Below are 22,938 nucleotides of genomic sequence, written 5' to 3' on the forward strand. Positions count from 1 at the left end.
TAAAAAAACGAAGGTTCGTCGATATGTACTTCATAGTGACGCTGAAAAATAAAGAAGAAAAAGAAAACTGAAAAAAGAAAAAAGGTAAAAAACTAAAAAAAAAACTAAAAAGAAAAAACACTCAAAGAGAAATTACAGACCGGGACACAAATGACGACCGAGACAGAGGGAATATAAGTGACGACCGGGAACCTCAAAGAGAAATTACAGACTGGGACACCCGGACACAAATCACGACCGGGACACAGGGAATATAAATGACGACCGGGACACAGGGATTGTTCGAATAGAAATTACAGACCGGGACACCGGGACACAAATGACGACCGGGACACAGGGAATATAAATGACGACCGGGACACAGGGACACATCATTAGAATAATGAGGTATAGATCTGAATACGGATTGTTTTTCCCATGGACAATTATATATTGCATGTTCAAGAGTCAGTAAACCTGACAATCTATTTATATGCACAGACAATGGGACAGCGAAGAATGTTGTATATTCGCATGTTTTACGTAGTTAAAAACATATATTTATATCTATCTCTATTCACAGGTGGGACACAGGGACACAACTACAATGGCGCGTAACTAATATGGCGCGTAACGACTTACGCGCGCGGGGAGGCTTGGGGGGCGCGAAGCGCCCCACCAACTAGGTGTTGGGGTGGCGCGAAGCGCCACCCCAACAGCTAGTATATATATATATATATATATATATATATATATATATATATATATATATATATATATATATATATATATATATATATATATATATATATATATATATATATATATATAATATATATATATATATATATATATACATATATCCGACGTTACTGGGTTAGAAGAGTTTCAACAAAGTGTCATAATTGACGTTTGTTTCCTACAAAACCCTGGGAAAACTCGAATGTCTTGTTCTATGTCCGAAGTCCTCCTATGCCGGTCCAGCTTCATCCCATAGATTGAGCAAAAATATAAATTCATGAGTGACCTACATGTAAAAATCCGAAGTTTTTTCCTTTAGGAGTTTTCTAGCTTACAAACAGACAACAAGAAGTTGTTTTGTTAAACCGGATCCCAGCTATCGTTGAAAACGTCAAATTTTGCACCCCTCCCTCTTCCCCTAATCAACATGTTTTCTACAAATGTCACAAAATGTTGCCATTCTGTATGATTTGGTCTTTGATCTCGAGTAGAAAACTTGCAGTTTGTTCTGAGCTACACCATTTCTCTCGTTGTCTTGTTTCCAGGAACGCATACAGAAAAATTATCGAAATCAAAACTGTATTCCTTCCCCATGAACGTCTACCTGTTCAAAAACACCGGTGATCATTACTAACAACACAAGCCGTTGTCTTTTCTCCTCTATTCCTCATGGCTTGTACATCAACGCCTTTCGAATTAAAGCAACCAATTTGCCATCAAATATGTCTTCCTTACAAGGGGACAGTTTCCAGAAATCCATTAAAAACAGGAAAACTATTAATGGAAGTAAACATCAAAAGACGAGAAAAGGAGAGAAGAGATACGACAAATCTGAGAGAAAAGAGAGAACGAACATAACGAGAAGAACTAAACATAGCTGTTTTTACTCCATATGGTGTAAAGTAATAAACACTAACAAAAAATAAGCATGGTTACCTCCCCTTTTGGGAAAACCAGTAACGGTTTTAGGTTTCATAAACTGGTAGGGCAAGGTATTCAAGTATTACAAATGCAGCGATTTTTAGTCAATTAAGTACATTAATTGGAGTCTAAAAACATAAAATAAAATAATTTTAATATAAGATGTAATAATAATGGAGACAGTCCCCCCCCCCTGCACAAGCCTAGAACCACCACTGGTGACAACACCCAATCAATTTAATTCTTCTTTTAAACGCTCACTGATGCCTCACCATATCTTTTAGTTTTTATCGCTGCAAACCTACCCTCCTCAGGGTACAATATATATGTGACCAAGGCCATATCCTTTATTTTTATTCGGAGAGGGGGAGGGGATTTTTGTTTCGGGGCTGGTGATTTTACAATAAAATACAATAAATACAATAAAAATCGCATCAAAAATACGTTTATATCCTCCTGGAACCTCACGTCCAACCCGTTGTACAGCACATTATGAATTTATCTTGTCCCTTCCGTTGCCTACTCGAGCTCTAAGATGGCATATTCTGAATGAGCGCAACTTTAATACCATCTGTTATTTTTTTAGTAGACAATAACAATGGCTGACCTACTACGTACTAGTAATGGAAAAAGTTTTAGAAGCAGAAAAAATGTTAAAAGTAAGAAAATTATCAGTTAATTTAAATAATAGGAAAAGAAATGCGAAATCAGCCAATCTAAAATAAGTTCTTCTGCATTTCTGTGTTTTAAAAACCCAAACTAATCATTTTACCTGCCATCTAGGTGAAGGTTTTCGCCTATATCCAAAGGATTGGACATTGGGTCTCAGCTTCATATTAAAGGAAGTAATAAGCACATTTTCGAAATGCAACCAAAGTTAAGTAAATAATGAACTGCAAAAAAATGGAAAGGAGACATATTTTTAAAAGCAAGGGAAAAATATAAAGAACATATATCTAAAGCTGAATTTAAACAAAAGCCAAATTATTAAATCTTCTGCAAGTTTTTGCGCAATACTTTGATAGATATTTTGTCGAGAAATTTGATGGTTTTACTATTTGTTAGTATGTGTTTATTATTTGTTAAAGATGGACCTAACCTATTGCGCAGTGTTGCTAGATGGTCGCTGTAGAAAAACGCCCAAGCAGTTCCAAAAACAAGCCAATACACGCCCCGCTCGGGATGGAAAAATAGGAGGGAGAAGGAACACTGGCAAATATTTATCATATGGCCCATCTTATACGGTAAATCAGCGCCATTAGCATTATAGCGATGTTGATGGTCTTCTGCTTATCATAAAGTTCATAAAGCAGAAGTACTATGCAACAGGAAGCAGCAACGCTGCCTAAAGAATATTAATAAAGCCTTTGACACACAATAGATGGCAAGCACGATTTTCATCTTGATATCTGTTGAATTGTTCCTCTCCTTACTATATTTTCCTATGCCGCTCAAGTTGCCTGGAAAACGTCTCTCGCAAGCTCTCCGAAAGAGCGCACAGGAGTAACAGTCGAAGGCAACTGTATAGCTCTTCTTCAGTGAGATTCCAGAGCCAGATTTTGGATTTGGACATGTCGTCTTCACTGCTTCAGAATTTGACGGATGCCCGCTAAATTTGAAAATGAAGTCCCGTGGTGCTGGAATATATATAGCAAGATGCTGCTCTGTGCAGTTTTGTTGATCCAGCGTAATCCTGGGTGGGGCAAATCATGAATTGAATCACTAATAACTATATTTTGATTTTGTCTCAGAATTAAAATAATATCTAGAAGCAATATTACGCAAAAATTGGGTTTTTTTAATTTCGTATTTAAAAAAGGCTTATATTTTTTGTTGTTTTCGATCACCATGGCTTCAAAAAATAATAATTCCTCTTTTTAGTCACTTTGGACCAGGCGATCGATTTCCTAGATGACAGCAACCTAAGTGATTTGAACCTTATAGAAAGCGACGATGACGCATACGAATCGAGGCCTTTCACTGATGGCGGCCATCTTGGCCGAGAGAGTAGACCCAATCCGGTTATGTCAATCACGTATCTAAGACTTGAGCTTATTCTTCCCACCAAGTTTCATCCTGACCTTTCCACTCTAAGCGTTTTCCAAGATTTCCCCCCCCCCCGACTCCTCCCAATGACACCGGATACGTTCGAGATTTAAAATAAGAACTCTGAGTTACGAGTTCCCTCTAAATATCAAATTTCATTAGGATCCGATCACTCGTTCGTAAGTTAAAAATACCTCATTTTTTCTAAGTTCTGCGAATTAATACTCCCCCCTCCCCCAAAGAGAGTGGATCCGTTCCAATTATGTCAATCAAGTATCTAGGACTTGTGTTTATTTTTCCCACCAGGTTTCATCCCGATCTCTCCACTCTAAGCGCTTTCCAAGATTTCAGGTTTACCCCTTCAACTCCCCCCAATGTCACCGTATCTGGTCCGGATTCAAAATAAGAACTCTTAGAAACGATATCCTTCTAAATATAAAATTTGATTAAGATCCGATAGCCCGTTCGTAAGTTAAAAATATTCCATTTTTCTAGTTTTTCGAATTAACCGTCCCCCAACTTCCCCCCAGACATTCAAATCGGGAAAACGGCTTGGTCATTACCAAGTGCCATAAAAATTGCATTTGATGCTTATTCAAAATATGTAAAATCCACTTAATTTTTTTAGTACCTTTAAAAGAGCTTTTTACTCTAATTAAACGGAATTTATGATTCAGGAGTCATTCTTAAAAAATTAGGACAAAATTTGAACTTTAGTGCAAAGAGCAAAGTATTGACGAGGGGGCGGCCCCCCTCATCTACGTTATAACTTCTGTTCGTTTTAAGCATTAATGTTGATCCTTACTTTCAGTTGAAAAACGTTTCTTTATCTAATATCCATACAGAAATAAGCTCAGTTTTTGAGATTAAAATGCCGATATTTTCGTATTATTCCTCACTAGTCTTACCAATAGTCCTTAGCCTCTGAACAATATAAGAACTGAAACAATTTGTCAGGTATTTTTTTTTAACCAAAGTTTTGCGAATGAGAACAAAACCGTAACCAATTGTAAAACACAGAAACTGGTAAAATTCTCACGAAAGGAATACTTAAGTTTCGGGGCTCGGGAGATTTCACAACATAAACTATACCTGACATTCATAGACTTCGAGAAAGTGTTTGACTTCGTCCACCAGGGCACACTCTGGAAGGACAGCTGCTAACAGTTAAAACGATTAGGACGCCAGAGATAGAAATGGTCCGAAAATGTGGCAGGGATGAAAGACGAACAAAAGGCTCAAGCCTCCATAGGCAAAGTAAATAGAACGTAGCAAAGGGTAAAACAAGGAACGTAAAACACCGAACATACCTGAGGGAACTAATAGATCCAAGGAACTCCACTGTGAACATGTCATGGATCGGGTTATTTGAAGGAAAACTGATGTGTCGTTGTCAATAGCCTGGGTGCCTGCAGAGGCACAGGGATTTAAGGACTGAGCAAATGCCTAGTAATTTAACTAATAAAAGAAAATTCTACCCTCTATACATCCCAGATCCGCCCCAGGTTAAGTGACCCTAGTGTCGCATAGCCATGATCAGACATTCTCCTTCCCACCAAAGTTGATAGAGATCTAAAGCCCCTTTCTGTAGACAAGCTTATAACAGAAATATTGTCCACCCCATGTCCTCTATCCGCAGAGAGCAGTACCCTATATCTTGCTTCTCATTAGGCTTAGTTGGGATCAGACACTTTTCTAGAACATGTTCTACCACAAGAATTTACTGTCACCCTTTCGGCTCCCCTCAGATGAAAGATTAGTCAAGGACAAAATAAGGTATGACCATGGCAGTTTTCATCAAGTTCTACAGAGTTCCGGCAACATATTCAGGTAGATGGTCCTGGTGATGAACTATAAGAGCTCTTTTCCTATAGGGTTAAATTGAGTACAAAAACTACAGAGCTAAAGGGTATGAATAGCACTGCCTTTCTCCCAAGATTTATTGAAATCCGACAACTCATTTGGGTAAAGGTCCGGATTACAAGAGTTAGTTCCCAAAGAGATAATTCTATATTCTACAAGCCAAAACTATATGATCCATGAGAAGCTTGTCGTAGCTAAAACCGTTTCATTTATTTTACCTTTTTTTGCAACTCGCTATGCAAAAAAACTATTTTAGAGGAAATTCAGTGGTATTTTCTTCTCTGTATCATGATCTCCACATCAGAAAAATGTTAGAATTTTTTAGGCCAAACAGCTGATCCTGATGGAAATGATCCATGAAAGTAGTAGTGTTACTTTGCAACACAAATGCACAATAAGGAGTTTTCTTGTTTGTTAGGGCGATATTTTGTGTGATCAACGCTTAATCGGCTTTTCAGGATTAGGCTTTCATATACAGACATGAAAGCCAGGAGCAGAGCTTTAAATTAATACACAAGGAGACAAAACCCAAGGGAGAGCTAACTAGTTTTCTTATATTTACACCATAAGAATGCCTCAATATTTTTCCATTTTCTTATGTTGAAAATTTGGGTCTTTTTTTTTACTCCTTGGACTTGTTTGGTACTGTGTTCTGTTCTTCCCCAAATTGGATTACATTTGCTAGTTTTCCATCACAGGATCCTGAAGATAATGCTAAGTACAGAAGAAGTAAATACACAAATCGCAGTAAACAAGAATGGCACAAGATACAGTAATCATATAGCCGTTGCAAGAATTAACTTGCCAAATTTAAGAATGCCTTGAAGAGTGGCCATGGTAGAAGCTTTGTTGGATAGAGGAGAGGCTCCCTCAGACAGTTAAATATTTTGATAAATAAAATGATAAAATAACATATTTTCATATATAAAATAGGCAATGCATAACTAGAACCCTTGCCCATAAAATACCACACTGACAGGGGAAACAAGACAGGACTTTTTCATCGCAGTATCTTGGCAAATTTGGAGAAATCTTATCCAAACACCTTGTCTGTGCGATGTTCCTCTTCTCTATTAGATCTGGGTTGTTAAAATACATTTTGATGTAAGTTTCCATTCCCATAACTGAATAAACAAAAATAGCTCTTGGAAGATTTCGTCTCTAATGCCATTACGACCTTTGATATTGATAGAAGCACCATATGAGGCGCAACATCATTTAGGTCCATCATAAAGACTATAAAAAGACCTTTTATTTAGACTGACTCTTCTATTAATTCTCAGTTTTTAAAAGACCTTTCAAATAAGTAAACAAACAAGATTACCTCTTGGAAGAACTCGTCCATGATGCCATCGCGACCTTCAATATTGACAGCAACATCATCTGGGGCGTCGTCTTCTTCAGACTGGGCCTAAGAAAAGAAAGAGTCAACAAAGTTTAATACAATTCATGACAGCCATAGACCAAGAATAGACGACTGAAAGGTTTTATTAGACACCTGGAATATAAACATATCCAACTGTTGGTAACTGTCCCATCCCTCTTAGGTGAATGTTGATAGCACAAAGAATATTGCTAGTTGGGCCAGAATACCAGATGAATCACTGAACACAAGAAGGGAGGGGGGTGTTGTCCAATCCTGGAAAATTTTTACTTTAAACAAAACATTAAACGCACCAAATATGAATGATTCCACTATCCATTGCTTCTTATGCTGAAGTTTAACTTGTGCTATGCTGAAAACTCATTAGAATACAAAAAATATGACCATTTGGTAATTGCTAGTTTTTATCTAAATACTGTATTGCCTATAAAACATTTGAAATTAAAATTCAGCTTTCAGAATTGCTGAAATTAGTAAACGCATAAAGAAAATTTGACCTCAATGCCATACACATCTTCAAATCATTGCAAAAAAAACTGAGATTCTTTTTCTATGTTTTTTTTTTTATTAATCAACATTGGGAAGTACGTACCCCGATATTTTGTGAAACGTTTAATTTCCCCATGGTTTCTTGGGATTTCTGGTAAAAGTAGGACATTTATTAAGAATCTAGACACATATGTGAAGCCTTTTTTTTGGGATTTTACAGCATGCAATTATCCGGTCAAGTCACTGCCCAATTATTAACCCATTTTCTGTCCAGATTTTTACCCTCTTTGAAGTAATTAGCGATTGCAATGTTATTTTTTTTGTAAAGAGAGTTTGCTTTTCACAGCAAAAAAAGAATTATTCTTGATATTAGGGTGTTTATCTCCCCCTTTCAAGATAAAAGTACAGCTTTTAATGGATCAATTTTGGAAAATATCATTTTTCATTAAAATCGACGTTTTCGCAATACAAGAACTACCCCCCCCCCCCATAGCACCCATATTGCACTGTTAACCCTAAAATTTCCCTTTCAGTGGGATGGAATGGATTAATCACTAGTTCTAAATCGCTATGAACAAAACCTGAGCCTAAAACATACTTTTGAGGCTTCAGTCTTCTCCCCCCCCCCCATCTGCTACAATACTACAGATTAAAGTTAATCTGTATTTTCCGATATACGTGCTTTTTGCATTTATTTAGTTACTAAATAAAAAAGTGCTACTTTATATCTGCTGTTTTGAAGGTTTTGCCCCCCCCCCGAAAAAAATGCCTGCATACATGCCTGAATCAACAAGTTCAATATTAGTATTAAGAGTAAGTCTAGCAGCCCATAACCAACGTTTAATGCAATATATGTTGAACCTAACCTTTAATTTCATTCTATACTTTCAGGAAAAAAAATATTTTGCAATTCGAGAAAATAATTACAGAAATTAATAACTGTCGGAAAAAAAGTGAGATCCCCAGAGCTATTATTTACAAGGCTATCCCAAGAGAACAGTTTAAAGTCAGCTATAAAAAAAACAATGCATTTTACAGCAAGTAGTGTTTCAAATATGCAAAAACATAATTGGAAGGGATAGTAAGCTGACATGTACTTCAATAAATTATGCTTAGATTTTTCAATCCCATGAAAAAGGGAATTCTACAGGTGTGAGAAACAAAAATTGATTAGCTTTGGTCAAAAACAACATTGTCAAATTAGTCAAAAAGTGACAACTCATTGCAGCACCAAGCCACCTGAAGCCAACAGAGTAACACACGTTCCAACTCCATCCCGATCTATTCAAAGCCTCCCTCTTTACACCCATTTTCCTTAAATCTTTCCTTACAATATCCTCCCACTCTATTCAGGAACGGCCTGCTTTTCGTTTGGCCCTAGACGGTTAACCGACAAAGACGATCTTGGGCAATCTGTCATCCTTCATCTGCAGGACGCATCCTAGCCATTTCAACCTTTCTTTCATTATAGCCCTAAAAATTGGGTCCACATTTTTCGAACAGCTTACTGTTTGAGAAGAAACAATTAGTATGGAAAAAATCTAGCAAATCCTCCTCCGTTTTTAGGAGCGCCCACGCTTCAGAGCCAAGAAACAATTAGTCTGGAAAAAATCTAGCAAATCCTCCTCCGTTTTTAGGAGCGCCCACGCTTCAGAGCCAAGAAACAATTAGTCTGGAAAAAATCTAGCAAATCCTCCTCAATTTTTAGGAGCGCCCACGCTTCAGAGCCAAGAAACAATTAGTCTGGAAAAAATCTAGCAAATCCTCCTCCGTTTTTAGGAGCGCCCACGCTTCAGAGCCAAGAAACAATTAGTCTGGAAAAAATCTAGCAAATCCTCCTCCGTTTTTAGGAGCGCCCACGCTTCAGAGCCAAGAAACAATTAGTCTGGAAAAAATCTAGCAAATCCTCCTCCGTTTTTAGGAGCGCCCACGCTTCAGAGCCAAGAAACAATTAGTCTGGAAAAAATCTAGCAAATCCTCCTCCGTTTTTAGGAGCGCCCACGCTTCAGAGCCAAGAAACAATTAGTCTGGAAAAAATCTAGCAAATCCTCCTCCGTTTTTAGGAGCGCCCACGCTTCAGAGCCAAGAAACAATTAGTCTGGAAAAAATCTAGCAAATCCTCCTCCGTTTTTAGGAGCGCCCACGCTTCAGAGCCAAGAAACAATTAGTCTGGAAAAAATCTAGCAAATCCTCCTCCGTTTTTAGGAGCGCCCACGCTTCAGAACCAAGAAACAATTAGTCTGGAAAAAATCTAGCAAATCCTCCTCCGTTTTTAGGAGCGCCCACGCTTCAGAGCCAAGAAACAATTAGTCTGGAAAAAATCTAGCAAATCCTCCTCCGTTTTTAGGAGCGCCCACGCTTCAGAGCCAAGAAACAATTAGTCTGGAAAAAATCTAGCAAATCCTCCTCCGTTTTAGGAGCGCCCACGCTTCAGAGCCAAGAAACAATTAGTCTGGAAAAAATCTAGCAAATCCTCCTCCGTTTTTAGGAGCGCCCACGCTTCAGAGCCAAACCCGACCAGGGTCATTGCTAGCTTACAATTTTCTAATCATGGTACACAAATTTATCTTCCTATTCTTCCGAACTTTTTCAACTATGAAAAAACACCCTGGGCCTTGGTTATTCTACTTTCAACATCTTCGTAACACCAGCCTTCTTTACCAATCATATTACCTAGGTAAGTGAAGCTGTCCACTTGATCAATATTCTTCTTACTCAACATCACCTCTTCACTTTCACTATTTTTAGCATCAGAGACTTAGTCTTCATAACATTAATTTTCAAACCTATTATAGTACCCTGAACATGAAAAACTTTCAAAAAATCATTCATTGTGCCATCATTTTCATCTATGATGCCTAAATCATTGGCATAATCTAACTCTAGGAGAGTTTTACTTCCCCAATTGATTCAGTGTACTCTCATTGTCTTTGCTGTACTCCTTAGGACAAGAATCACCAAAACGATCTATTTAAAAGGGAATAGAACGCAAACGGGCTTAACCCTTGATTTAAAACAAAACCAGCTACTAACCTCATTTCCAACCTGTGATGCAAACTGCCAATTCTTCAAAGATAGACTTTATGGTGAAAAAAAGGGGGGTATGTTTGACCTTGGGAGTTCGGTGGCATGAAACTTTCAGGGACTATTTCCTTGGACAAAAATCGTTTTGAGAAAAGAAGGGGATTAGGGGCTCAGAAAGGAACCACGGAAGCTTTTTCTTCATTGATCAATTTGAAACTTATCATTGTAAATCCTTGGGCCAAGGGGACTTATGTACAAAACAATGTTCAAATGACTGGTCCCTCCTCTAACAAATGGGCTCAAAAAAGGACCGAGTTTTTTCGACCGACCTGAAACTTATATAAAACCTTGAGCTGGGAGGATCCCAATAAAAACGAAAAGTAAAAAAAAATAATACTTTCCCTAAAAACACAGCCCAGAAAAAAAAGCCAGAAAGAGGCCTATCTAAGAAACTTAGGAGGGGACCCATTCGATTAAAAATTCCAGTGTCCTTTTTAAAGGCCAACAGCTACTGGAGGGCAATGAACCTCTCTCTATGTTCCTTTTCTGCTTTCCAGCTCTCCTTTAACGTAATATAATATCAAATCAAAAGTTGATGTCTATTAAGTTTACCTCTGTGATTAATATTACCCCCACAGCCCCAGTTTTAACGTGTATCTTACCCTCTATAATAACTCAACCCCCAAAAATACAAAGAAAAATAAAAATAAAATGAAATGTAAAATAAATACTAAAGAATGTTCTACGCCACATACGCTGCCTATATTAGTAGAATATTCCATAATCCCTTCCTTTCTTCATTATTTTAATTTGTCACAATTTCACTATGCCTGAAACAAATGGCTCCATATTAAATAAATGGTGAAAAATTGCTTTTGAAAAGAGCAAACTCCAACCAAAAAAATCTCATTTAAAGCTGATGCAGGAATGGTAACTATTATTTCAGTTTTTTTTCACAAATGTAACTTTTGTGTCTTGTAAAAGTTGCTTTTTCTGTTCGCAAAGAAAGAAACCTGAACATATTTGGTTGATATTAATAGTTCAGGTTTATTGCACAATCATGATATTTTCGAAAAGAGCCTGAAACCCTAATAAATAGCACAATCAAAAAATAAAGCGCACAATTGAAATTGGCATAGCTGAAATACCCCTAACCCTACCTTGAACGACAAAGAAAATCACTCTCTACCAGGAAGCCCTGATGTATCCTTTTTCCAGAACTGAATGTAGAATATTGGGAGAGGGCTCATTTAAAAACAATTCGCCATGTCTATTACCATTCTTAAATGACAAAAGAGAATGTGTTACTGGAAAGTGGTGTTTTATGTCACAAAACCTTGATTTATGCCAAAAGAGAGTGAACATCCCAGGAAATGTAAATTTTACAATGACCAACCAATTTTTAACGGTTTAAAATGCTAAGCGGGAGATTTTCAGCCCCCTCCCTTATATTAGAAAAAATGTCTATAATATTTGGATCAAGTCTCAATGTATGACATGAATGCTGCAGTGAGTTCTGTCTTCATTCACAAACTATCATCTGATAATTACAAGTGTCATATGACCGCATCTGGAGTCGAAAGGCTGGGAAGCATTATAATTATACCATTAGAACATCCATGGTTAAAAATCCTTAACAGGTGTTTTTGGTCCCCTCTCTTTGAGCCCCCTTAATAAACAAAACTAAAAAGCACATTAAAAAACGCCAAATGAAAAAAAAAATTATTTTGTTCATGAAAATAATTTATGTTCATATTACAAATTCTCAAAGATACTGGTGACAACATACCCCTTGGATTCTAAGAAACCATTATTTTGTAACCAAGATTTTTTTATTTGGTTTTGTGTTTTCGGTAAAACACAAGTCAGAAAATAAATCCAAAAGTGAAACTTGCATATAATCTACTGCTAGTAAAAAAAAAAAATAATAGTAGTATCCCTGTACTACTATTTACTACTCTTCCCAAATGTAATCTCTCTTACCAGGACAATCACACCAACCCCCCAACAGGGGGGTTGGTTATAGTTTATTTTAGTTATTTATTTTTTATTAATAACCAATACGGTAAGCTTTCAAGCTTGTCGCAATAAATATAATAAATAGAAATGTTTTATTTTAGTTATAGTTTATTTATTTACTATTTCCAAAAGACAGTAAGCTTTACAAAGCTTGTTGCACTAAACATTATAACAATTTATGACAGTGCTGAAACATGCACTTTGAAATCATACAGGTCACAAAAACACCTAACACAAAAAAAATTATTAGTTGCAAGGCAAATTTTGTTTTGAATTCAAAACAAATGAGTAACAACCCCAGTGCATAGACAGTGCCTAAACTTTGGTAAACATTTTGATTAATATATATTTTTTGCAAAGATGAACTGTAGGTTCCCAATCTTAGTTGCAATGTAGATAGTTGGGATATTTAGGATTGGCTGACTACTATGTAGGAAAACATGTGATGGTTGACCATGTCAAAAGGGAAAATACTAATAAGTAAAGGTAGTACCATTAAATGATTAATTAATTAATTCTGATTTATTTACTTTGTTCTAACATTAAGATCCCATGCCTAAGATTGGGCAGTATTTTTCAAATTTGGGCTCCAGTTCAAAAGTGTGCATTTGTAATTAAGCTCCACTTTTGCCAAAAGTACATTTGAAATTATTTGTGATGTATAAGCTATGGTTAGAATATTCAAGCTTATCACATAGACTAGCCTACTTATTAAAAAAGGTAAGTATGAGATTGAACTGCACTTCCAAAGGAAACACAGTACAGAAAGAGTATTACCATTAGATCCATTGTTTTTATGTTTTGTCAATATACTAGCTATTACCATAGCTAGTATATTGACAAATATACTAGTAGCATTTACATAGTATACAATTTATAGTAGCTATTATATAGCTATCATGGGACTCATGTATGAGTCCCATGTAAAGTACTAAATAATATAATTCTTGGTTTTTGGTTTGTTTTTTTTTATCATCTTGTGATGCCTTCTTTGTCAAAACACGTTTGCTGGATTCTTGACATATGAAAACCACTCTATCAGCTGGTGAAAATCACTGTGTCACCTGGTGAAAACCACTATGTCACCTGTGAAAACCACTCTGTTCCATCTGGAGCATGAACATGGTAACATTTTTTTCTAAGCATACTGTTAACAATTAGAATAAACTGTGAGCTTAAATGGTGATTGCATCCAGAGCTGCACCCTTTTAGTCTAGACTTGACAAGAAATGAAATCACAAGTCATGTAAATATGAGTGGGACTGTCTGTCCCATTCAATTATTGATGCCAACCTCATCTTGTGTCTTACTGGAAGGTTGATACCACTTGTCATACATACCTAGCCATCTTGCATGCTCTATCCAAAGTTGCTATTGTGTTGTGGTGTCAGCTTTGAACTGCTGGAGAATGGTCATCATAGGCCATAACTACCTTGTGGTCATTGTTACTGAGTGGGTTTAAATTGCATTTCTGCAGCACACCTTTCTTACAGCATGTCACTAGGCCCTAATATACTGATGAAAATTCACCAGCTTCAACACAGAACACAACAGATCCTATATAGACCTTAAATTATCTCTGAAGTACAACTTAAGGTAATACAACTTGAGAAACCTCCCTCATAATGAGAAGCTTGCAGCATTACAAAATCAAACAGATTACCTACCATAGAAAAAAAGATAATGCCATCACAGCATTCAAGTATCTACTAGCCAATCCCACTTTAAGCCTTCTCCCCATAAACACACACCAGAAAATCTGGCAAAACTTGCAGAAAATTTCCCAACAAACTACTAACCACAGAATGCAGCCACTTCTACCCCAACCATTTTGTTCTACTTTGGAACTCCCTGGGAAATCAAACAATCCAATCTCAACCTTGAGTCATTCAAGCAAGGTCTGAACAAGTATTGGGGGTGGCATCAACACTGGGAATCCCTATAATCCTTAACCAAACTTTGAAGTCAGCAGGCATACCACAAGGAGCCATCCTTCCATGCCTTCATAATGGAATTTTAGGTATGGTGAAACAAACCATTTTTATGTAGTAGGCTATAACTGAGGTTTTAACTTAAATGCATTTGCAAAGCAACTATCATATTTGGTTAAAGTATAAATTGAGAAATTTATACTTAAGAAAGCTTTTTCTAGTCCCAAAGTGGCCAGACAAAGGAGCATAGGCTCAGGATTTTTCCAAAGTCACAATAACAAGGGGGAAGAGAAACTTACACATCCAGACCCCTTATATGAAGAAAATGATTCAGTTTTCCAGAAAACTATGATGAAGTTAATAGGCTAATAATAGCCTACTGGGAGTATTGTACTGTTTGACAAGGGCTACAGTTATTTAACTAGATTTCATAATTTTGTTATGTTTTCTTCAAATGTTCCTTTGTGTGTTATGTGGCCTAGACCTATTACCTTGGCAGCCTACAATTCTAGTTTAGCTACCTTTTGCTATCTTGGAAAGGGGTTAGGGTAGGAAAATGAAAATTAAAGTGACCATTACAGTAGGCCTAACAATCACAGTGCAGATTCCATGGCCAAAAACACAATTGGTAAATTTATAGAAAACAGTATTACTGGCTGTCATATAAAGTGAATATACCACTCAATGCCTAATTTTATGCTCTTTACAAATATAATAATTGCTTCTACTGGAAATTCAGATTTAAGCACTATTTGACCTCTTGAAAATGACCTAAATATGGGGTATAAAAAAGGCTAAGAAAATTGGTCTCAAAACTTAAATACCTTAAAACATTGATCTCAAACTTACTGTTTCATTATAAATCAATTTCTTTTTTAATATCCAATAAAGCTTGATTATGGTAGCTTTATATATGGTGATGCTAGTCAGAAGAATCTAAAAAAATTAGATACAGTGTTCCATAGTGTACTTAGGCAATCCATTGGCTGCCTAAATAGTACCCCTATTCCAGCTATGATGATTGAATTGGGGGTGAGCATGCTTAAACTACGACGTGACAGGTTACTTGTGAAGTATTTCACTAAAAAATCTACTTTAAATGAGGATATAATCAAGATGGAAATTATAAATAACTATAATAGTGATGTTAGCTTCAAGGATAGGAATACTCCAGCTTTTTATAGGTGTAATAGTTTGCTTTCAATAGAGTGCCCAAATATAGTACCCATTAATGAGATTTTGATTAATGGGTTTCTGACTCAGTTTTTGAGGATAATATATTGAATAAGCTATGTGCAATAAAAAATAATGTGTATTTTCGTGTACCTGATCGTGGGGATAATAATAACTTGACTCTCAAACATGACTGGCTAAGACAAACTGATCACTTAAGAGACTATATACAAATTTTCACTGATGGCTCAAAGTCAGATAAGGGCTGTGCAGTGGTGGTCCCCAGTATGTCAGTTTCATGTGGTTTTAAGTTACCAGGCAGCCTGTCTATTTTTTCAATTGAGATGATTGCTATATATAAGGCATTGGAATTTATTAAATCATATGGGTATGCCCAGAGTTGGATGATATGCTCTGACTCAGCATCAGCCCTTAAGTACCTGATGAATGAGCATGAATCTAGTCGTGAATCAGTTTGTAATATCCACCAAATAGTTAGGTCATTAGAGCTTGTGGGAAATAATATATTTCTAGTCTGGGTCCCAGCACATGTGGGAATTGTGGGAAATGAATCTGCTGATAAAATGGCAAAGTGGGGTATTTTAAATGGTCAGAGTATAAGTGTAAAACCCACTCAAAATGAATATTTTACATGTATTTATAAGATGTTATGTGATAGAGAGACCCATAATTTTATTAGAAGTTGCATAAATCCAATTTTAGAACTTTATGACTATAAGGCACCACCTGATGAACTTGTGCATGATGTTAGATCTGTTCCTGTTACTGTTTTTAGATTGAGAACAGGTCATGCCAAAACCCATTCAGTTTTACATAAATGGGGGAGAGTTAGCTCGCCCTTCTGTGATATTTGTAATGAGTATGATGATGTTAGGCATATTCTCATGAAGTGCACAAAATATGAAGTACAAAGAAATTTGTTTAGAAACCAAATTATAAAGTATTTTGGTGCTTTCACAATGAGAGCAATCCTAGGTCAGGCTAAGTCCCCTAAGTGGGTCCATAGAAAGACTATGTTGTTGTTGACTATGCATATAAAGAGTTGTAATCTACATAGCATTCTCTGATTTTTTTTTTTTAAGTTATGATGTATTCATTGTATTGACCTTTCTTTTTCATATTAATGTTTCCATTTATAGATGTTTTAATTGTAGTAACTGCATTAACTTATATTTTTATTGTATTGACCTTTTTATCTATTTATTTATTCTTGTATTTTAGCTTTATTTAAACCTGAATATGTTTCTTTTCACATATATTTTAAGCAATATTAGCAGAATAGAGGTGTAATATTCATACTAGTGCCAGTGATTTAAGCAAGAACACTCTGTACAATGTTCTAGTACTCTCCCAAGATATCTTAAGTGTTGACATGGCTTTTGCCAAAATTTTATTTGTGTGTTTTTCAAAGTGATGTGGCTTCATAAGCCCAAATTTCAAAAGAGGATTGCACATATATGAGCAATTGATTTGCTCAAATGTCAAATAAACAACAACAACATATCCAATAATCCACAAGCACTGATTTTCCAATATTAATTTGGATAAATTAATTTTTCTAATGTTATGACATTTTCTTCTTCCTTGACATCAAATTTTAAATAAAAGCATGTGTTTTTGGTCAAAAATATGAAAGCTGGCTATTATGAATGCCAGTTATACTGTTTGCTATAAATTTAACTATATTAAATACAGCAATGGTTAGTTTATATATTTAATATATGCTATGCTTTACCCCCACCCCCCTGATGTGCAAATATATAGCCCAGATTTGTTTCTCAACTATTACAGGTTTGCAATTTCAAATAGGCCTATCCTATTATTTTGTAAAAAAAGAAACAACCAAAAATGCATGATTTAATTGAAATTTTGGCAACAAGGAAGAAGAAAACACCATAACATTGATAAAATTTATTTATCCAATTTAATTGTGGAAAATCAGTGCTTGTGGATAATATAACATTACAAAATGGATTTATAATGAAACAGTAAGTTTGAGTCCAATGTTATAAAGTTTGAGACCAATGTTTTAAGCCTTTTTATACCCCATGTTTAGGTCATTTTTAAAAGGCCAAAAAGGGCTTAAATCTGAATTTTCAGTAGAAGTGATTAGGCCTATTATATTTGTAAAGAGCATAAAAAAGGCATCAAGTGGTATATTCACTTTAGGCTATATGAAGGCCAGTAATACTGTTTGCTATAATTTTACCACACAATCCATATAAGTAAAAACATATTTACTTCAAAATACTTTCCTAGGACATAGGCCCTAGCTTACTTTTGTCTGCAGAATCATCCCTGAAAGTTTTATTTCCTTAACCTCAACCCTTCCCAAGAGAGTAAAAAATAGCTAAACTCAAATTTTACTATTACCTTTCTTTCAAAAGAGGAATGAATGCACACATGTAGCCCACCAAGACAAGTGAATTGTTTTCTGTTTAGGCCTATTTTGAAACTAAAGCATTCTTAGGATTTTTTTTATCATTTGACTGTTATTTAAAAATTATGAGGATTTTTCAGGGTCTTTAATCAACTTATTACCACGTTTTCATAGCATAATGTCATATTTTTAGATTGTGTGAACAGGTCCAGCATAGGCCTAAAAGGAGCAAGTAATCCAGTTTCCAAGAGGTGACTTCAAAAAAAATATATTATAAAGTAAATTCTTACAGCTTTTAAGGCTGCTAATCTGTCTTTGGTCATTCTCACAAAAATCCAAAAAGAAGAATATCCAAAATCACACCAAAATCATCCAATCTCTCTAAAAATCAAAAATACAAATTCACAATGAAACCGATGAAACGAAATCGATACCGCCTTTACCAGAGATCACCAGCGACAAAGCCGAAATTCGTGAAGAACCACATCGGAGCAGGAAAAGCCACAGACCTAAAAAAAACAACTATTGGAAAAGCCTTCCCAAGGTAAAGAAGCATAGGCTCCGGAATTTCCCAAAGCCAAAGAAAGGAGGGGACAAGAGAGACTTATCCATTCAGTCCCCTTATTTGAATAAAATTTCGGCGTTTTTCTCAAAACTATAAAGAAGTTATTAATGGTAGATAATTTAACTACCAATAATGGTACTCATCATTTTGACTGGCAAAAGTCCCATCGAAATCATTTTGACTTGACTTACTGAATTATCGCTTAAATACAATCAAGACCTGACATCCATAGCTTGGGTAACCTTACTACCATCAATCATTATTATGTATAAGAGTCAGGTTAGACTCAGGTTAGGGAATTTATTATAAAGAAGTTCATTTTGTAAACCCAACATATGGGTTAAATATCACATTACAACTATACAAGTTTAGAATTTTTTCTTTGAAAAAATGATACATGATTAAGTACAAACATATTTTTATAGATATATACGTTTAAAATCTTTTCCCCATGCAGATAGTTATACATTTAGCGTGTTATAGTTATACGTGTAAATCAAACATATGGGTTAAATATCACATTACAACTATACAAGTTAAGAATTTTTTTTTTGAAAAAATGACACATGATTAAGTACAAACATATTTTTATAGATACATACGTTTAAAATCTTTTTCCCATACAGACAGTTATACGTGTAGCTACAAAATGCCGATCTTATGATTTTCTGCCTTTGGCTGGGAGTGCTAGGCGTGGCTCCGTTAATTTGGCGTAAATTTGTTCAATCAATCCATCAAGTATGGAAAAAAGTAGCTTGTCCTTGTCACTCTGATGTTCAGTAATACTGTGAACGTTGCTTTGTGTTGTGGGAGAAAAACTGAGGTAATCAGCAAGTCTATGGAGAAGGTACATTTCTCTTTGGGTGTTGTGATTTTTTTTAGCTATAATTCTAATTGACGGTGCTAGACAACTTGAATTTGTCTGTGTGGTAGCATTTTGAAATCTTTTTATTTGGTTGAAACTATTTAATCTTTTCATTTCGTAACTGTAATATGAATGAGTCTGGTTTAAGAGCTATGAGCTAGTCAAGTTTGGTTCCTGTAACATGCACCAAGTAGTGTGGATTTACAAAAGTGGTTTTCTCATCATGACCCACCAAAGTTAAAATGTTACAGAAAAATATACAACTTTCTAACGCTTGGCCTCAGCTTTAATTAAAGAATGGATCTGCTGATTAGAAAACCCAGTGAAAAACTTTGCATTTAGGTTTGTTTGTAGTTTACCAGGCAAAAAAACAAGAGGCCAAATTTAATTTGCACTAGCCTTTCTATATCCAGATTTTCCATTCCAAGCTCATAGTAGCTCTCTTAACTCGAGATCTGAGGAACTCTAGGCTAAAACCGCTTATAGGATCTTCATCACTGGAAACAATTCAATTATCTTTTATTTTGCCACGATCATTTGACACATGACAAAGTCAGCTTACGTTCATAGTGATTATTGTCAGCTATTTGACGTGGATACTGCTGCCTGTGAGAAGCTTCTGATCTCTAAGCTCAGATCTTCCCCTCCGGCCTATTATTAGCTGTTTTAGCTCTTACTGTGTAGAACTCAACTTATAGCGTCTGCATCACTCGAAACAATTCAGTTATTTGTTAATTTTCTATAATTTTTTGACACAATGGCTAATTTAAGCTTGCGTCCGTGGTGATTAGTTTCTATTGTTCTATTGTTCAGGTTGCAATCTATGAGAAGCCTCTCTAGCTCCAGACCTTCAATCTCAGGCTCTTATTAGCTCTTTTAAGCGTGTTGCGTGAAACTCTGAGTTAAAACACTTATAGCGTCTGCATCACTCGAAACAGTTCAATTAATTGCTAATTTCTCATACCCATTCGATACAGGGCTAAGCTAACCGTACCAGTGAGGTCTCTGCTCTAGGTTGGGAATCACGACTCTAGATGCTGAACGTTCATTAGCATTCAGCCATATCGTCTCCAATTGCTTCAAGAAAATTTTCCCTTGATTTAAGCTTCGCCTCTTGTAATCACTACAGAATAATAAGCTTTGCTTTAATATCCTTAGCAACCTCTGTCTTTTTATAACTGAGCACTAACTAACTACCGAAAGAACGTGCCCAGATATCACTGAACTAATGCTACTATACTTTGCTACTGGTAGGTATCAGGCCTGGGCTGTTTAGATACATTGCCTTTCCGGTTCTTTATTTCATTGTGCGTGAAAGGAAATATACCAGCATTTCCTACCCCATTAGAGTGACAACAACAGAAATATATGAAACGCAGCACCTTGTCTGCGGATGTGATATGCTTGAGCCAGGGTAATTCACAACAAGGGCAGATAACAAGACAATTTGTAGAGACAGTAAATACAACCAAAGCAGATATTCCAGGTATATATGTAACAGCTATCATCTGGGTGATACAATATAAAATAAGTAAAAAGATTACGAACTTACTAAAAAACAGAGGTAAATCTCCAGCATTTTTATTGGGGGGGGGGGATCTATATCCGGATAGACTAGGGACATGAGATACATAATAATTTTTTCTCTGCATTATTTGTGGTGTAACTCCCCCCCCCCCAACGACATACCTACAAAAAAAAATTCCATCGATAAAATATACTTTAAAGCTAAAATCATAAAATAAATTTTTAAAGAGTCTCAGGTTCATCACCTTGCCTAGGTTCAGCCAAGACTGAAAAAAGAGCCTTATTAATTCATGTTACCTGTTCCAATTAATTTTTCGATTAAAATTGGAACAATTCCTGATTGGAATATCTGCCCTTTTTGCTCTTAATCTTATATGCTACTAACGCAAATATAATAATTTATGATTTTAGTTTTGAAACTTATTTTGACGATGAGATTTTTTCAATAAGTTTGTTTTCTTTTTATTTGATTTATATCGTACTTCACTGATGACGGCTGTTTCATATATTGAAAAAACATCCGCTTAAGTTATACTCAGAAAAAATGAAACTAAGAATATGATCATGTTCAATATAGAGCGGATGAAGGTGTCTGCCCGTACCCTCCCATTGAAATGTTGGCGAGTTTATAATTTTTTTTACAATTGTTAAAGAATTCTGCAATTTTTGGATTTTTCTTTTCAAAACTGCTTCTGAATAAATTTAACCGATTTTCCTTACATAAGTTTGACTTCCACTAAATAAAATTGTGAAAATCTAACGCAGCTAAGATTATGACTCTATTCCACAATTCTGTCACCTTTTAGAAGTGTGTAAAATATTCTTTGCTCCTAGGATCAGTGAAATGGCTCCCCTGGAGATAGCAAGCGTTCAGCAGATTAAATGAGATCACACCAATTAACACAGTATATCCAATACTATGGAGGCATAATGAAATACTACATCCAAAAAGTATGGATAACTTACAAGAGTAAAAACTAACCATAGCGTCGGCAAAAACAAACCACAGTGCCATCTAACATTTGCTGACACTTGGTATTTTTTCAAGCTTCGTCGTCGTTTTTCCGTCAGGAACTGAGATGAGAAAATTGTTATTATGTAATCTTACCAACTATAATAGATAGAATAAACTATTCTTATTAGTACACTGAACAGAATGTCTAGTTTTGCCAAATGCTAGATGGCGATGAATTTTTTTCAGTTTCCCATCTTATAATTTACCCATGCTCTTTATAATATATCTTTCACCTCTTAAAATAATGTAAAACCGTACGGTTGCTTTAAATTTTTTTTAGATAACACTGTCAAACCCTTAGATGACTAGACTTGTTTTGTTCAATGTTATGTTCAATTTGTTCAATGTTATATTCTAAAGAAAATGGGAAAGAGAGAGAGAAAAAAAAGAAGACAACCACTTTTGTCACCGTGTACAAGAAAATGTATTAATCCCAGGGGCAAATCTAAAGTTTTGAATTTAGATCGAGGATAGACAGAATGTGCCGACAGATGTGGACACATAGGCTGAATCAAGACACCCAAAATTCAAAGGCTTTAGCTGCACCCCTTCCTCTTAGCTACGCCCCTCCCTCTTAGCCTTAAAGGAATGTCCTGTTAGTAAAAACAAATATCGCCTGTTAGTTATAATAACACAAAACAAAAAAATAACAAAACATTTTTTGATTTGATTGTTTTTTTTATCTTGTTTTAAGGTTTATAACAGTCTATATTTACTGTGGTCGGCATAAAACCTGTTTACAAGTTATATGATCGGTTTTCCAGTAGTATAATTTTGAACACAACTGGTTTGAACTTGTTTTCCAGTCTAAGGAACGGTTTTCAAACCAAAAATCTAGGTTTACGCAAAAAGAAATTGCTGCTAAATCTAGACAATCTTTCAATACGATCGACATTAAACTTTTTTTTTGTATTTTGTCAGTTAATTTTTTTTTAATGCGAATGGTGTTTTATCCGGTTTTCCATTTTTATGATGAGTTTTCAAACACTCTATAT

General features: G+C 35.6%; 1 protein-coding gene and 1 long non-coding RNA gene across 2 annotated transcripts in view; one reads left to right on the plus strand and one right to left on the minus strand.

Annotated features, from left to right (window-relative positions):
- The window catches only part of LOC136028289 (syntaxin-1A-like), a gene marked incomplete at its 3' end in the record, with an annotated part of 86,241 nt that extends 67,821 nt beyond the window's left edge, over positions 1-18,420 (minus strand). Inside the window, 2 exon segments of the mRNA XM_065706040.1 lie at positions 6,875-6,961; positions 18,262-18,420. Of these exon segments, the coding sequence (XP_065562112.1) occupies positions 6,875-6,961; positions 18,262-18,294 (120 nt within the window).
- An 883-nt stretch (positions 18,421-19,303) lies between these two features.
- Positions 19,304-22,073, plus strand: LOC136027857 (uncharacterized). Its single transcript, XR_010617677.1, has 2 exons — positions 19,304-19,383; positions 21,763-22,073. It is a non-coding gene; the product is annotated as an uncharacterized LOC136027857 (long non-coding RNA).
- Positions 22,074-22,938: the final 865 nt, after the last annotated feature.

The sequence above is a fragment of the Artemia franciscana genome, chromosome 6 (assembly GCF_032884065.1).
Source record: "Artemia franciscana chromosome 6, ASM3288406v1, whole genome shotgun sequence".
NCBI classification, from domain to species: domain Eukaryota; kingdom Metazoa; phylum Arthropoda; class Branchiopoda; order Anostraca; family Artemiidae; genus Artemia; species Artemia franciscana.